The sequence below is a fragment of the Hypanus sabinus genome, chromosome 5 (assembly GCF_030144855.1).
Source record: "Hypanus sabinus isolate sHypSab1 chromosome 5, sHypSab1.hap1, whole genome shotgun sequence".
Lineage (NCBI taxonomy): Eukaryota > Metazoa > Chordata > Chondrichthyes > Myliobatiformes > Dasyatidae > Hypanus > Hypanus sabinus.
In genome coordinates, this window is record NC_082710.1 from 86,202,203 (window position 1) to 86,219,090 (window position 16,888).

The window sequence follows — 16,888 nt, forward strand, 5'->3', positions numbered from 1 at the left end:
CTCTGACTTAAATACATCTAATAACTTAGCCTTCACAGACACTGTAGCATTGTATTCCACGGATTCATTACTTTCCGAGTGAATAAAGTCCTCCTTATCTCTATTCTAAAGGGATATCCTTTTATTCTAAGGCAAAACCATTGGATACTAGATTTTCCTGCTGGTGAAAACATGCTCTGCCCATTCACTCTGTTCAGTATTCAGTAGGTTTCAATGAGATTCCACATACTTCTGAAGCTCTGAAAGTATACTTGAACTATGAAACTATGTTCATATTTTGAAGGGTAATCATTAATGTAGATTATTATGATATTAGCTGAAACTTCGACACACTGAAGGACTGGTGGAGGGTCTCGAAATGTCGATTGTTTACTCTTTTCTCCAGCATTTTGTGTGTATTCCTCTTTTATTCTGCTAGCTCTCTCAAATCCAAGCCTACCCTTTCCGCTTTCCCAAACAAGGTGGCCTGACAACCTCAGGAATCAGTTTAGCAAACCTTCTTTGAGCTGTTTCCAATACATTAGCACCCCTCCTTAAATAAGAAAATGAAAAACATACACAGTATCTAAATGTGATCTCAACAATGCCCAGTATAAATGGAGCATAACCTCCCTACTTTTGTATTCTATTTGTCTTGCCATTGTGTTAGCATTCTCAATTACTTGCTATACTGCATTTTTATCCTTATGAATCACACATTCCTCTGCACCATAGAGTTCTGTATCATTTATCAACTACATTATATGCCTTTTTAATTTTTTTCTACAAAGTGAACTGAAGGGCTTGATCTGTGCTGTAGTCCTCTCTGACTCTATATGGGCATTTTCACATTTTTCTCCTCAGAATGCATCAGTCGCTGGATTTTGCCCAGCTGGGTAACATATGACATTTTAGCCCCATTTCATCAAACTCAAAACTTTGATTTGAACAAATTGCTATGCTTCAGCAACTTAGAAAACATCCGTAAATATACAGACCCCAGTACAGATCCAATGGCACTTGTAACAAACTGCCGATCAAAAAACATTCATTTTTGCCTTCTCTCTATTTTCTGTCAGCCATCCATGCCAAATTATTATCTTCTACACCCTGAGCATTTACTTTCCACAATGTCCTTTTTTTAAACCAGTTCACAACCTTGCACATCCTTTACAAAACTTCCCTCAAACTTTTTCAACTGTCAGGAACACATTTGTTTTGTCATACAAATTATTTGATTGATCAACTAATATTCAGAATTGTGCCCCCCTTTGACTCCTTACCATAAGGCAGGAAGTACCGTAGCATTAGGGCAAGAGCCATTAGGTCATCTTTGCCCCCCAGACTGTGAGACTGCTGAACTCCCACCACCAGCCAGGCCTCATCATGTATAGCGTTGTACTGTTTACTTCCAACTTGTATATGCACCTTTTGATTTGTTAATTTATTTGTAGTATTATTACTCTCTGTATTATATGTGTGAGATATGTGTACTGTGTTGATCACCTTGGTCAGGAGGGGTGTTGTTTCATACCTGGGTGTGGTTGAATGAAAATCAACTTGAACATGAATCTGAATTACTGGTTACTCTCCACCTATGTCAATGTTATTTACCCAATGAACCATAAGGGCAGCTGCTTTAAGTACCCAGATGTCTTATCAACCCACCTATCTGCCCTTATTTCTTTATTAAGTTGCAGGGCATAATTTGTTTAATCTGTTTTTTTTTCTCTCTCTCTGCAGCCTTGTATGAGAAATCTTGTGAAGCGTATAGACACAGAGGGCAAATGTCAGATTTCTTTTCTATTGATCCGGACGGCAGCGGTTCCCTGAAGCCCCTTCTTGTGTACTGTAACATGACAGGTGAGGTGACAGCTTTGCTTTTAATCAGATGAAAGCATATATTTTATGGAATGATTTGTACTGCTGTTTCCTGTTGATCCTCTGATCATTTGATATATATCCATGAAAAATGCCATTGCAAATATGCATGTAATGTCACTATGAAACAAGCTGTGGTGAAAAATGATAAGGAGATCCATCAGTGCATTGCTTAAAAATAATTTATATTGCACCACATTTCAAGATGAGCTCTAGAGGAAATGAGTCTCAGTCTAAAACTACGAGAGTAACAACAGTTCATTGTGGAAAGGGTAAATTGTTGGGCAGAGCGGCAGAGCAATAATGGAGATTGAGTTCCGCTGCTTTCCACACCACCCTGCTTCTATCACCAGAGTTATTCTATCTCACAACTGGACATCTGTCAGTTCAAAGGGAGGTCACATTTTGCTGCATAGGGGGATTCGGCCAGCAGTGAAGTGAATGAAACTTGATTTTGGAAATGGAGTAGCGTGCACAACCACATGGAATTTGTGCAACTGTCTGTTGACATAATTGATTATCAGATGAGTCTCAGAATTAGCAATGGAGATTTTGAAAGGCTCAATGGATCTGTCTGTAATACCATTCCATTAGCTGATGGGAACAAACTGCAAAAAAAAAGAAAGTATTTCCACATATTTTACATGTCATAGTTATGTTTGTCATGTAAAGGTAGATGGAAGATGTGTTTGGGCATTACTTCATGCAAATTGTTTTTGTAAGTTTCAGTCATGTCAATGGACATCTTGATTAAAGGCTTAGACAATAGACAATAGCCAATAGGTGCAGAAGTAGACCATTTGGCCCCTCGAGTCTGCACCGCCATTCTGAGATCATGGCTGATCATTCACTCATTCACTATCAATATCCAGTCCCTGTCTTGTCCCCATATCCCTTGATTCCCCTATCCATCAGATATCTATCCAGCTCCTTCTTGAAAGCATCCAGAGAATTGGCCTCCACCGTCTTCCGAGGCAGTGCATTCCACACCTCCACTACTCTCTGGGAGAAGAAGCTCTTCCTCAACTCTGTTTTAAATAACTGACCTCTTATTCTCAATCCATGCCCTCTGGTACTGGACTCTCCCAACATCTGGAACATATTTCCTGCCTCAATCCTATCAAATCCTTTAATTATCTTAAACGTTTCAATCAGATCCCCTCTCAATCTCCTCAATTCCAGCGTGTACAAGCCCAATCTCTCCAATCTCTCTGCGTAAGACAGCCCTGCCATCCCAGGAATCAACCTAGTGAATCTTATAGAATATTTGGATCAATCATATTATAAGTAAGCTGTGATCAGGATCTGATATCTTTTCTGACATTCACTCTGCTTCCCCAATGCTGAAACATTTAGCGTCTCCAGCACAGAGGTGACCACATTGTGATCTGTTGATTCTATTTTATTTCAGAATTCCAGCAATTGCTGTTTTATATCCCACACTCCAGCAATCTTTATTTCTTCTCTCCACGGTCCTCATTCAATTCCCTCTAAATACTGTATGTCCCTTGCCATCCCATGGGCAATCTTTGCCTTCACTCTATTACACATATTCCCTTTGATTCATACCAACCCCTCTCTGCAGTATAAAACATTTCTCTCACTTTTTCGCTTTTCAAATTCTGATGAAATGTCATTGGCCGCAAATGTTAACATTCTCCACAGCGGTGGCCTAATTCTCAAGTATATTGAAATCTTCAAGATAGATTTTCTTGATATTTATTGCTTATTTATTTCCTATTATGTTATGTTTTTCTAGTTTCATATTTGCACAGTTTGTTGTCTTTTGAACATTGGTTGTTGCCTGTCTTGTTGGGCACGATCTCTTTCAGTGATTCTGTTGTGTTTCTCTTATTTACTGAAAATGCCTGCATGGAAATGAAATGAGTCTCAAGATTGTATATGATCACACACACACGCAGACACACAGAGACATAAACGTACACACACACAGAAAGACAGACACACATACTCACATAGACACACACAAACACACACACACCCACACACAGTTACTCACACAGATATACACACACACACCCAAAGACAGACAGACACACAAAACTCACACACTGACACAGACAAACAGATATACACACACACAAAGACAGACAGACACATACATAAGCATACACACACATGCACACACACAAACACAGACATGCATACACTCACAAACACACACTCACACAGACACACATGCACTCAGATGCACGCACGCACACACACACACACACACACACACACACACACACACACACACACACACACACACACACACACACACACACACACACACACACACACACACGATATTTGCTTTGAATTTTGAAGCCTCTCAAGCACTTTCTATATTTATATCAGCTATCCAGTACCTGCAGTGTTCCAGTTGTATTTTATTATTTTGTTTAGCATTTGGAGTGAACCTTTAATATCCTTACTCTTCATATCTTTCCTCTGGAACTTTCACTTTAGAAAATATTCCATGAATCATGTCAATGAAATATTTTATGTGAACAGACCAGAAGGGAGTCTGATTTGGTATTTCAGAGAATATCATGACATTAAATCATTTAAGAAATGAAATCAAATGTTCATTAAAGCCAAAACAAAAAATATACTAATTCAACTGTGCAGTAATGCAACAACAATTTAAATCAAGACGAAATTTGATTTACATTCTGCCAAAGATGAATTGTTTATGTATGTCATTATTATGACAATAATGTCATATGTACTGAGGAGTAATGAAAAATACTTGCATGTCATCCGTACAGATTCTCGCCAAATAGATCAGTGTACTGATGTAGTAGAAGGGACAAAATATGAAATGAAGTGATACAGTTACAGTGAAAGTGCAGTGCAGGCAGGCAACAACATACAAGGCCATAATAACGTAAGTTGTGAGCTCAATAATTCCATTTGATAGTCTTACAAAAGTTGTCCATAAATCAGTCAAGAACAACAAAGCAAGGTGTTCTTGAGCCTGGAATGCATAATAATGTAAAAACAAGCCCTCTATAATTGGTTGTGGTATAAGGGGGGAAAAAAGTGAAAGTATTTATTTTTTCATAGAACAATGCAATATTACCAATCCATTTTAGTACTACATAAGCTTTTCCTCGTCAATTTCCTTTGATTTTCTGAAACCTTTGCATGTTTATTGGTGTACAGAAAGATATAGATGAATGAGCTGGTAAATGTACAGATAACATGAAGATTGGTGTTGTGGATAGTGTAGAAAACTGACAAAGGATGGAGTGGAATACGGATCATTTGGCACTATAGGTAGAGAAAAGGCAGATGGTGTTTAAGCTGGCCAAATTTGAAGTTTGTCACTTGGGAGAGTGAATGTAAAGGGACAGAACACTGTAATTGGCAAGACCCAACTTAACAGTGTTGGTGTGCCAAGTGATCTTGGGATCCATGGCCAAAGTTCCCTGAAAATGGCTACAAGGGTTGATAAGGTACCAAATGTGGTAATGCAGCATACTTAATTTTATTAATCAGGGAATTGAGTTCAAGATTCAGGAAGCTGAGTTGCTTCTTTATAAGACACAGGAGCAGAATTAAGCAATTTGGCCCATTGATTCTGCTCATCATGGCTGGTTTATTACCCCTCTTAACCCCATCCTTCTGCTTTCTCCCCATACCCTTTGATGCCCTGACTAAGCAAGAATCTATCAACCATTTTAAATATACCCAATGACTCCACAGTAATCTGTAGCAATGAATTCCACAGTTTTACCACTCTCTCTAGGTAAACAAAATTCCTCTTCACCTCTGTTCTAAATGGATATGCCTCTGTTCTGAGGCTGTACCCTCTGGACTCTAGTTAGACCTCATCTGTAGTATTGCATTCAGTTCTGGTCACTTTATGGAGATATTGCTGTTTATGAAGTTCTGTACTCAAAGATCTCAAATATAGATAAGTATGGGTACCCTTACTAAAGGGAGGTTATACTGTAGCCATCTACTTTTAAAAAGCTAGATCTCTTCCTTGTTTATCCTCCATGGTGAGTTTAGCCACCAATACTTACTGAGCAATGGATTCCACCTCTCTACCAAGGAATAAATATTTGCCATTAGCAAAGTTTTTTAAATACAGTTCATTTACTTTTAGTGATGCATGTTTAAATTCACATAAAATTCTTAAATACATTTAAAACTGACAGAGGATTTCTATTTTATAAAAGATTTCCAAATTACAAATGATTTCTAAATACAAAGCATTTCCAAAACACAATTCCTATAAGCTAAAATGACATACTAATAAGTTGCAGACAAATGAGACATCCATCAAAGAAATCAAAGACAGAGCAATGGATTCTAGTCATCCCATCTTTTTGTCATTCTCCTCATTGATCCTTGACTATTTCTAACAAGCCTGGCAGCTCTCTAACATTTGTCCAGCTTTTTGCGCTACTTGCTGACTTCATGTGTATGTGATGTTCTTTCAGATATCTTCGTTGGGCAATTCATAAATGTGGTCTAAAAGCTTCTGGGGATAGGGATCCCATACACTCAAAATTTATGTTTTGAGAACTGACTCTCTGTGTACATAAATCGACAAACTGTCGATAGATCTGATATTTGATGTCCTAAGTAATAGTATCAGTCTGATCAGGTAGCTTCCTTGAACTAAATAACTTAGCTAGTGGTGTTAGGTTTAATGTAGGCCCAATTAACATAACCCTATTGTCTTACACTGTATCTTTTGAACATCTAGCCCTGTGTTCTGCAGACAGGGATGTTTATTTGTAAGGCTCTCCTGTTAACTTCAGATTGATTATTGCTTGCAATTTACATTAAGGTCTGAATATTGGTTCTTGATTACAATGCAATGCTTTGTAAGGGCTACTATTTAGTGTTTAACCTACTCAAAAACAACTATTTGAACCCTGGAACTATCAGTTGATGTGTTAGAAAGCTGAGTTAGGCAAAAATGCCCCTGGCCCTTGGAAGGTGAATAGTCCTCACAATTTCATTATAGGAAGGATATCAAGGCTTTGGAGAGAGAACAGAAGAGACCCACTAGCATGCTGCCTGGATTAGCAGGCACAACGTGCATTTGGACAAATTAGGGTTGTTTTCTCTGGAGCAGCAGAGTCTGAGGGATGTCTGATAGATGTTTATAAGGTTATAGATAGAGTAGTTAGACAGTATCATTTTCCAGGGTTGAAATGTCAAATATCAGAGGGCATGTCTTTAAGGTTGGGAAGAGGGTTAGGTTCAAAGGAGATGTGCAGGACAAGATTTTTACACAGAAAGTCGAGGCTACCTGGAATGTCCTACTTGTGGGTGGTGTTGTAAGCAAACATAACAATGATGTTCAAGCATCTCTTAGACAGGCCAACGACTGTGCAGGAAATGGAAAGAAATGGACAATGAAGAGATTAGATTGGGCATTTGATCACAGGTTTGCCCCGCTATCCGAAAGTAGGGCGTTCCTATGAAATCGTTTGTAAGCCGAAATGTCGTAAAACGAAGAAGTAATTACCATTAATTTATATGGGAAAATTTTTTGAGCATTCCCAGACCCAAAAAATAACCTACCAAATCAAACCAAATAACACTCAAAACCTAAAATAACACCAAAATATAGTAAAAGCAGGAATAATATGATAAATATACAGCCTATATAAAGTGGAAATATTGTATGTATGGTGTAGTTTCACTTAACAAAATTGGGAAGACAGCGAGCCAAAATCAATTTGGAGAAAAAAATTGGCATGTACACGCACATGTATGCACGTACACACATACGCAAACAACTACCCACACAAGGCTTCACGGTCATGGTAGTCTTTCTCGGGGTAAACACATGTATAAAGCAGGCATCTATTTTTCATAAAAGTAAAAATCCTCTTTGGTTAGCGAAAATAGGTACTAACGTAGGCCTTTCATAACAGTGAGCTGTCGTAAACCAAACGTTCAAAAAATGGGGGCCACCTGTACTAATTTCATTAGGTTGGGACAACGTTGACTGAATGGTATATTCTAGAATCATTCAAATTTAATCTAACTTCAGTCTAACCCCTTTTCTCTTTCCTCACTGAAGCCTATTTGGGATGTGACCTTAACACAATGTCTTGTTTTATGAATCTGGACAGTGCTACAACCCGGAACATGGATTTGTACTTGTCAAAGGTGAAAAATGAGGGAAATTGAGGACTGTTTTCCCATTCTGATGTATCAAGAATTAGCCCATTTTTCCACCAAGTTCAAATTAGATTTCTTAAAGCTGTTCATCCTCTCTTCTGGCTCTCTATTTTAGACATCTGTACAGTAGGACCCTCTACCCCACCAAATGAAGTGAAACATTTAAATTCCACCCTCCTTACTACCTTAACCCAAAAGAAGAATTGCATATGAAAATATATGCATTAATAACCAACAGCCTGAGGATTTAGCTGGGGGCAGCTTGCAAATGTCACCATTCATCGGTGCTGATGTAGAAAGCCCACAACTTATTAACCCTAACCAGTAAGTTTTCGGAATGTGGAAGGAAACCCATATGGTCATGGGAGAATGTACAAACTCCTTACAGACATCAACCGGAAATAAGCCCCAATCACAATACCTGGCATGTTGCCCACCTTCTACCTCTGAGGTGGTGCTGATACAATTGAGGGAAGCTAAGAGTTAACCATTGCATTCACACAGTACATAAGGAAAACAGATTTCCTTATGCTTCCCTACAAGTACATGATATCATCCCAGTATTTAAATTTAGGATAGCTTAAGAATATGAACATTTTTACTTATCAGATTGTCCTGGTGGATCTTGAATTTGCATCCATAGATTATTAGTTTGAATGAAAATCTGCAACTGGTGTAAAATAAAGCATAATAGAAATTTTGGCAAGTTCCATGGAATTGGGAATGTTTTGTTTCCACTATAGTTCTGTGAGTTCTGAGGTGACTGATAGGTTCTGAGTGAAATACACAAACTTTCCGTCTGGTGCTTAACAGGACATGTGTGGAGTGTTGAATGGATTACTGCACCTTCCTTCTACTCCTGGCCAGCATTTGCCTCCAGTGGAGATACTTTAAGATTCAAAATTCAAGATTGCTTAATGTAATTTCCAATGCACAAGTGTAAAGGAGACAAAATAATTGTTACTCTCAATACAGTGCAGCCAAAATAGAAACACAAGAAGATACAGAACTCAACAACAAAAAAAAAACACAATAAATATAAGTTCATAAGAAAGCTTGTATACATAAATTGATTGTATGTCCATAAAATGACACTAGGTACACGAGTGTCTGTACAGAAGGTGACTGACAGGAAATGATAAAGTCATGGTAGTTGGGGTGTAGAGGGGTTGGTTGACTAGCCTTAATGCTTGGGGAAGTGGTGGATATTGAGTCTAGTGGTCCTGGCTCAATGTCGCATAGCCAGTGCATGCTTTGAACTTTCTCGATTAGGTTGAGCCATTTCTCAACATGAATTCCTGTTAGTTCAGTCAAGACATCAGGCTTTTTCTTTTTTTTTGTAATTTATTTTTTATTGAAGTTCATCATCAAACAAACATTTCCATAAGATGTATTTCAGACATTGTACGTATATATCATATAATCATATATATCACAAATCTCCACAAAGTATTTATCTGAGGTATACACTTATAGAAAAGAGTGGAAAGAAAAAACAAGCAAAAGGAAAAAAACTGTGTACAAGTAGTGAGTGATCTTTTTTACAACATATTCATTGATTTGTGAGAATAAATTCAGGCCTATGAGACATTATGTAGTTAAACCATTTTTCCCAGTATGAATCAAATTGTTCCAGCTTATGATTAACAGATGTTGTTATCTTCTCCATTTTGTAACTGTCCATTGTAATTTCCGTCCATGTATTTAAAGTTGGGCTCTCCTGTGATAACCATTTCCTAGTAAGAGTCTTTTTTACCAGCCATCAACAGTATATTCATTAAAACCATTCTTGAGGTATATATCCAAAATATATGGTCTTACTCTCTAAGGGTATTTCACATTTAGTTATGTATTTTAGGGTATTGTGTACCCCCTCCAATAGTCTTTGATAACAGGGCAGTCCCAAGAAATGTGATAATGATTTGCATTTTGATTTCCACAATTTCTCTAGCAAATATCCTAATGGGATTTCTAAGAGGATGTAATAAAATATCTTGTCAAGTTTTTCCATCCAAACTCCCTCCATCTCTGTGAACTGGTACACTTCCATTGATACCTCCATATTATTGTCCATTCTTCCTCAAATATAATTATCCCTCCTTCCTTCTCCCATTTTGTTTTAATGTATGAAGTCAAATGTGTTTTAAGATTTGACAATCCCTTATACATGCTTAAAATGATTCTATTACCATTATCTAAATTGTATGCTTTTCTAAATAGCTCTATCAAACATGCATTTGCCTTGGCTACATTTTAAGTATCTTATTAACATATTGTCACGTCTGTAAATACCGATAAATATCTTGTTTTTCTAATAATTGTTTCTCTTTAAGCATTTCAAAACTGAACAGTGTTCCTTCTTTCATTATGTTGCAAAGAACTGTTATTCCTTTAGCTGTCCAGTCCTTAAATCTAGCATCCAATTCATCATGCTTTTTCAAGGAGAATTTGAAAACATTCTGAAGATCCTTTTCCCTCCTATGACATGTTACTACGCTGGTGTTCAGAGTAGACAGCTAGCATTATGATTGTGGTGTTTGGAATATGGATAAAATGCCTTGCCCGTTAGGTTGAACATGATCAGAGAGAATCAAAAGCAGGGTGAGTAAAGATGCAGAAAATGGTTTACCAACCCTGTTAGTGGTTTTGAAGGTTTTAATGTTGGGGGAGAGGTGAGTGCTTGGTGTTACTTCACCATTCTATGAGTCTGATGTGTGCAGGAGGATGAGGTTCACTACTGAGATTGGTATAAAATCTTGGTCTATGTACAGTCTTTTTCACAAAAGCAGCATGGTGTTTAGTTCTGTTCCCCTCATTATTGGAAGGATGTGGGACCTGTAGAGAGGATGCAGGGTAGATTTGTCAGGATTCTGCCAGGATTGGAGTACATGTCTTCTGAGGAAAAGTTGAGCAATCTAGGGCTTTTCTCTTTGAAACAAAAGAAAATAGGGGCAATTTGATAGAGATGTGTATCCTTTTAAATCGTGTGAAGGAGGGTATATTGGAGATGTCAGAGGTAGGTTCTTGAACAGAGAGTGGTGAGTGCCTGGACTTCACTGCCAGGTGGTGGTAGAGCCTGATACATCAGAGGCATATAACAGATCTTTAGATAAGCACATGGTTGAAAGAAATAAGCTGTGTAGGAGGGATGGTTTAGATTGATTATGAAGTAGGTTAAATGGTCATCACAACATTGTGAGCTGAAGGTCCTGTACTGTGCTGAATGTATTCTATGTACGAAAGCAGTAGCTCATTAAGACGATGCTGGATAGTGTTGTCAATGTCAGGCTTCACTGAGAGGTGGGCATGGATGTTGATTCATGTGGAGTAGTACTGTTGAAGGATTGTTGTTCTTGAAGGGTTTGGTGCATGTCCCATTTACACATACATTTCTACAAAAAGAATATTGATTCCTTTGCACATACTGATGTACCATAATTTGATTACTGAAGCAAGAGTCATAGAGTTCTACAACACAAGAACAGGCCCTTTAGTCTGTTCCAATCTGTTATTCTGCCTAGTTTCACTGAACAGCACCTGGACCACAGCCATAAGACATAGGAACAGAAATAGGTCATTCGTCCCATTGAGGCTGCTCTGCCATTCCATCATGGCTGATTTATTATCCCTCTCAACCCTTTTTTTCTACCTGCTCATTGTAATCTTTGATGCACTGACTAATCAAGAATCTATCAACTTCTGCTTTAACTATACTCAATGACTTGACATCTGTGGCAATAAATTCCATAGATTCACCACTATTAACTTCTCTTCATCTCTGTTCTAAGTAGATGTCCCTCTTTTCTGAGGTTGTGCCCTCTGGTCCTAGACTCCCCCACTGTAGGAAACATTCTGTCCACATCCACTCTATTTAGGCCTTTCAATATTCAATAGGTTTCAAGGAGATTCCTACTCATTCTTCTAAACTTCAGTGAGGTTGAAGGGCCAGAGTCATCAAATGTTTTTGTACATTAACCTTTTCATTTCCTCCATACCTCCCCCCTATCCATGTTCTGCATCTAATCCAAATTTCTCTTAGGTGTTGCAATCAAACTCACATCCACCACTTATGTTTGCCACTTATTCCCACTTGCATGGCCTTCATAGTGCAGAAGATTCTGCTCAGGTTTTGCTTAAATATTTCACCTTTCATCCTTTACCCGTGACCACTAGTTTTACACTCACCCAGCCTCAGTGAATAAAGCTTGCATTTATCCTATCTGTATGCCTCATCATGTTGTATACTAGCTCTTGTGGTCCTCACAATAGAATGGAGACAACAGAGACTGAAAGGGTTCACACTTGTTCTGTTAATTAATTACTCTATAGTGTACAGTTGGAGATGAGATGAAATATGTCAAACAAGAGAGAATCTGCAGTTGCTGGATATCCAACCAACACACACAAAATGCTGAAAGGTCTCAGCCCGAAACAACAACTACTTTTTTCCATAGATGCTGCCTGGACTGCTGCGTTCCTCCAGCATTTTGTGTCTGTTGGTTAGATGAAATATTACAGTGAGGTTAATTGAGCAATGTCAGAGTATGCCATGAACACAAACTCATATGGAATTGATAGTTAATGGAAATACTTGAAATTCTTTTAAATATCCTGTTCAGTTCATATTTCTTTTGCATTATTGAAGACTGCTTGGAAAAATCCAAATTTGAGAAAGATGCTCCATCCTTTTCAATTGGTGAAATCAAAGGTATTTATGAGCTGAAAAAAAACCATGAATGATAGTTGATGCTGGAAACTTGTATTTTTCTTGGATTAGTCATGTGGTGAGGATACTGCCCATCTTGCCTCACATTATGACTCTACGGGAAATTTTTCATTCACTAGGAGAAGATTTTGGTAATGATCCTTCCTAGCTATCAATGGCAGATAGCTGGAGAACCAACCACCCCTACTTCAAACAAACTTGCTTATTGTAGATGATCAGGATAATGACCTCTCTAGTGGTTTCTGCTTTTTCTAAATGAGATGTTGAAGTTGCAACCAATGATCCCCTCTGAAATATTTTGGAGGCCATTCAGCATCTGTGGAGAGAAAAGCAGAGTCAATATTTTAGGGCATAATCTTAGCTAGAAACACATTGGGTTCTTGAGATACCATTATCATGGCCATCTTGAATAAACAAGTTTGGACTGGAAGGTTCTACAATGGGTGGTCAAAACTGCCCAACACATCACCAACACCAGTCCACCAGAAATCAAGGATATATATAAGGAAAAATGCCAGAAAAGTGTTAGTAGCACCATGAAGAATCCCACCCATCCTGCTCATAGTCCCAATCCCGTCAGGGTGGATGCTATGTAGCATCCATGCCAGAACCACTAGACTCAAAAACAATTACTTTCCTGAATCAGTACGCTTGATTAACTCCTCCACCTACCAGCTCCACCAATACTTTATAATTCCTTGTGTACAGAGTAGTGGATCACTTTATGGACATATAATCAATCCATAAATACAAGCTTTTTTATGTATTTATATTTATTGTGTTTTTATTATTATTGTGTTTATTTTTTGTGTATTTTTGTGCTGTATCAGATCCAGAGTAAAAATTATTTTGTTCTCCTTTAACCTTGTGTACAGGAAATAATATTAAACTATCTTGAATGTTGAATCTTTCAGCAGGATTTATTTCAGACTTTTCAATTTCTACAGAGTTTTCTTTTAAACTATGCATGTTAATTAGCCAGCTGGAATAACATGTAGAAGGGTAAATAAATGTCTGTTCATTGTGCCCGAAGACATTTGGAAAAATCAAGCTTGCTAAATACAGGGAAGAGCATGTTCATTAATTATTTAATAACAAACCGCTCTTTGACTCACAGGAGCAGCTGGTATTTATATAAGACCTTTCAGCTGGTAAAATTTCCCTTGATATTGCATTGTTTCATTGAACAATGTTTGCCACTGAGGCAGTGGAGGAGATCCTTGAACAAAGGTAAAAAGTGCAAAAGGTGGTCAGACAGACTGAGAGTTCAGCAGTGTTAATGTGTTTGGCTGTACAAAGCATGTTTTCAGGCATTTACTTTGAAAGAAAAAAGGTCATTGGACATTTGTATCAAAAACCAAAAGAAAAAAAAGTGGAAGCTGGAAATTTGAAATTAAAGCAGAAAATCCCAGAAACACTTGGCTGACCAAGCAGCATCTGTGGAAAAAGAAACAAAGTGTGTCTTCCAGGTTGAATGTCCTCCCAGTTCTGTTTTTCTATAAACAGGATTGGTGATCTGTTAGGCAGATTTTGAGGCATAGGTAAGGCTGGTAGTCTAATTTTTTTCCATCCATGGTAGGGACATCAAAACCAAGATGCGTGCATTTAAGATGAGAGGAAGGAGCTTTCATGAGGATCTCAGGAGTATGTGTTTTATTATACAGAGAATGGTTGTCATCTGGAATGTGCTGACAGAGCAGTTGGTGCAATAAGTTATACTGTTCCTATAAAAAGCATTCACCACCCCCACCCCCCAGAAGTTTTCATGTTTTATTGTTTTAGAACATTGAATACAGGGGATTTAATCTGGCTTTTTTTGAATGACCAACAGAAAATATTCTTTTGTGCCAAAGTGAACACAGATCTCTACAAAATGATCTGTTAATTACAAATATAAAACACAAAGTAATTGATTGCAGAAGTATTTACACCCTTTAATGCAACACACCAAATCATCAGTGGTGCAGCCAATTTGTCTTAGAAATCACATAATTGATTAAATGGTGATCAGTCAAGGTGCTTCAATTGACTGTGGTAAAAAAATACACTTGTATCTGGAAGATCCAACTGCAGGTGAGTCAGTATCCTGGTAAAAATTACACCCTGAAGACAAAAGAACACTTCAAGCAACTCTGCAAAAAGGTTATTGAAAAGCACAAATCAGGAGATGGATACAAGAACATTTCCAAGCCTCTGAATATCCCTTGGAGTGCAGTTAAGTCAATCATCAAGAAATGGAAAGAATATGGCACTGTGTAAATCTGCCTAGAGCTGGCCATCCTCAAAAACTGAGTCAGCGTGCAAGAAGGGGACTAGTGAGGGAGGCCACCAAGAGATCTATGACAATTCTGGAGGAGTTACAAGCTTCAGTGGCTGAAATGGAAGAGACTGCACATACAACTGCTGCTTCACCAGTCACAGATTTATGGGAGAGTGGCAAGGAGAAAGCCACTGTTGGGAAAAAAAAACACATGAAATCTCAGCTAAAATTTTGCTGGAAGACATGTGGGGAAACTCTGAAGTCAGCTAGAAGAAGATTCTGTGGTCTGATGAAGCAGAAACTGTGGTTTTTGGCCATCAGACTCAATGCTATGTTTGGCATATGCCAAACACCGTACATCATCAAAATCACACAATCCCTACCACAAAGCATGGTGGTAACTGTGTCATGCTGTGGGGATGTTTCATTGCATCAGGCCCTGGAAGGCTTGTGAAGGTAGAAGGTAAAATAAATGCAGCAAAATACAGGGAAATCCTGGAGGAAAACCTGATAGTCTGCAAGAGGACTGCGACTTGGGAGAAGATTTGTTAACCAGCAAGACAATGACCCCACAAATGAAGCTAAAGCTACACAGGAGTAGCTTAAAAACAACAAAATTAATGTCCAGGAGTGGCCAAGTCAGAATCCAGACTTCAAACCAATTGAGTATTTGTCGCTGAATATATGTTGGAGGTCACAACTCAATTCACGGGGAGGATGTACAGGTCTATTACATCACAGTAGAATGTGTGGGTTTTTCTGGCTGCTTCAGTTCCCTCCCATAATCCAAACACATACTGATTAGTAGATTAATTGGTCATCATAAATTGACCTGTGACAAGGCTAGGGTTAAATCAGCAGTGCTGGGTGGTACAGTTTGAAGGACTGGAAGGGCCAATTAAGACCATAAGATATAGGAGCAGAAGTAGGCCATTCAGTCTGCTCCACCATTCAGTCATGGGCTCATCCAATTATTTCAGTCATCCCCATTCCCCTGCCTTCTCCCCATACATTTTAATGCCCTGGCTAATCAAGAACATATCTATCAATGCCTTAAATGCACCCAATTACTTGGCCTCCACAGCCACTTGTGGCAACAAATTCCACAGATTTACCACCCTCTGACTAAAGTAATTTCTCTGCATCTCAGTTCAAAACGGACGTCCTTCAATCCTGAAGTCGTGTCCTCTTATCCTAGATTCCACTACCATAGGAAATAACTTTGCCATATCTAATGTGTTCAGGCCTTTTAACATTCGGAATGTTTCAAAGAGATCCTCCTTCATTCTCCTGAACTCCAGTGAATACAGCCCAAGAGCTGCCAGACGTTCCTCATATGGTCACCCTTTCATTCCTGGAATCATTCTTGTGAATCTTCTCTGAACCCCCTCCTATGTCAGTATATCCTTTCTAAAATAATAAGTGCAAAACTGCGCACAATATTCTAAGTGTGGTCTCACAATTGCCTTATAGAGCCTCAACATCTGATTCTTGCTCTTATATTCTATACCTCTAGAAATGAATGCCAACATTGCATTTGCATTCTTCACCACCAACTCAAACTGGAGGTTAACCTTTAGAGTATCCTGCACAAGTATACCCAAGTCCCTTTGCATCTCTGCATTTTGAATTCTCTCCCTATCTAAATAATAGTCTGCCTGTTTATTTCTTCCATCAAAGTGCATGACCATGCACTTTCCAACATTATATTTCACTTGCCATTTCTTTGCCCATTCCCCTAAACTATCTAAGTCCCTCTGCAGGCTCTCTGTTTCCTCAACATTACCTGCTCCTCCACCTACCTTTGTAACATCGGCAAATTTAGCCAAAAATCCATTAATCCCATAGTCCAAATCATTGATATACATTGTAAAATGCAG

General features: G+C 38.3%; 1 protein-coding gene across 1 annotated transcript in view; it reads left to right on the forward strand.

The window, feature by feature from the left end:
- LOC132394274 (contactin-associated protein-like 5) overlaps positions 1–16,888 on the forward strand; it is a 1,716,192-nt gene that overhangs the window by 967,966 nt on the left and 731,338 nt on the right. Inside the window, exon 12 of the mRNA XM_059970198.1 lies at positions 1,723–1,842. Within this exon, the coding sequence (XP_059826181.1) occupies positions 1,723–1,842 (120 nt within the window). The remainder of the gene's footprint in view (positions 1–1,722; positions 1,843–16,888) is intronic.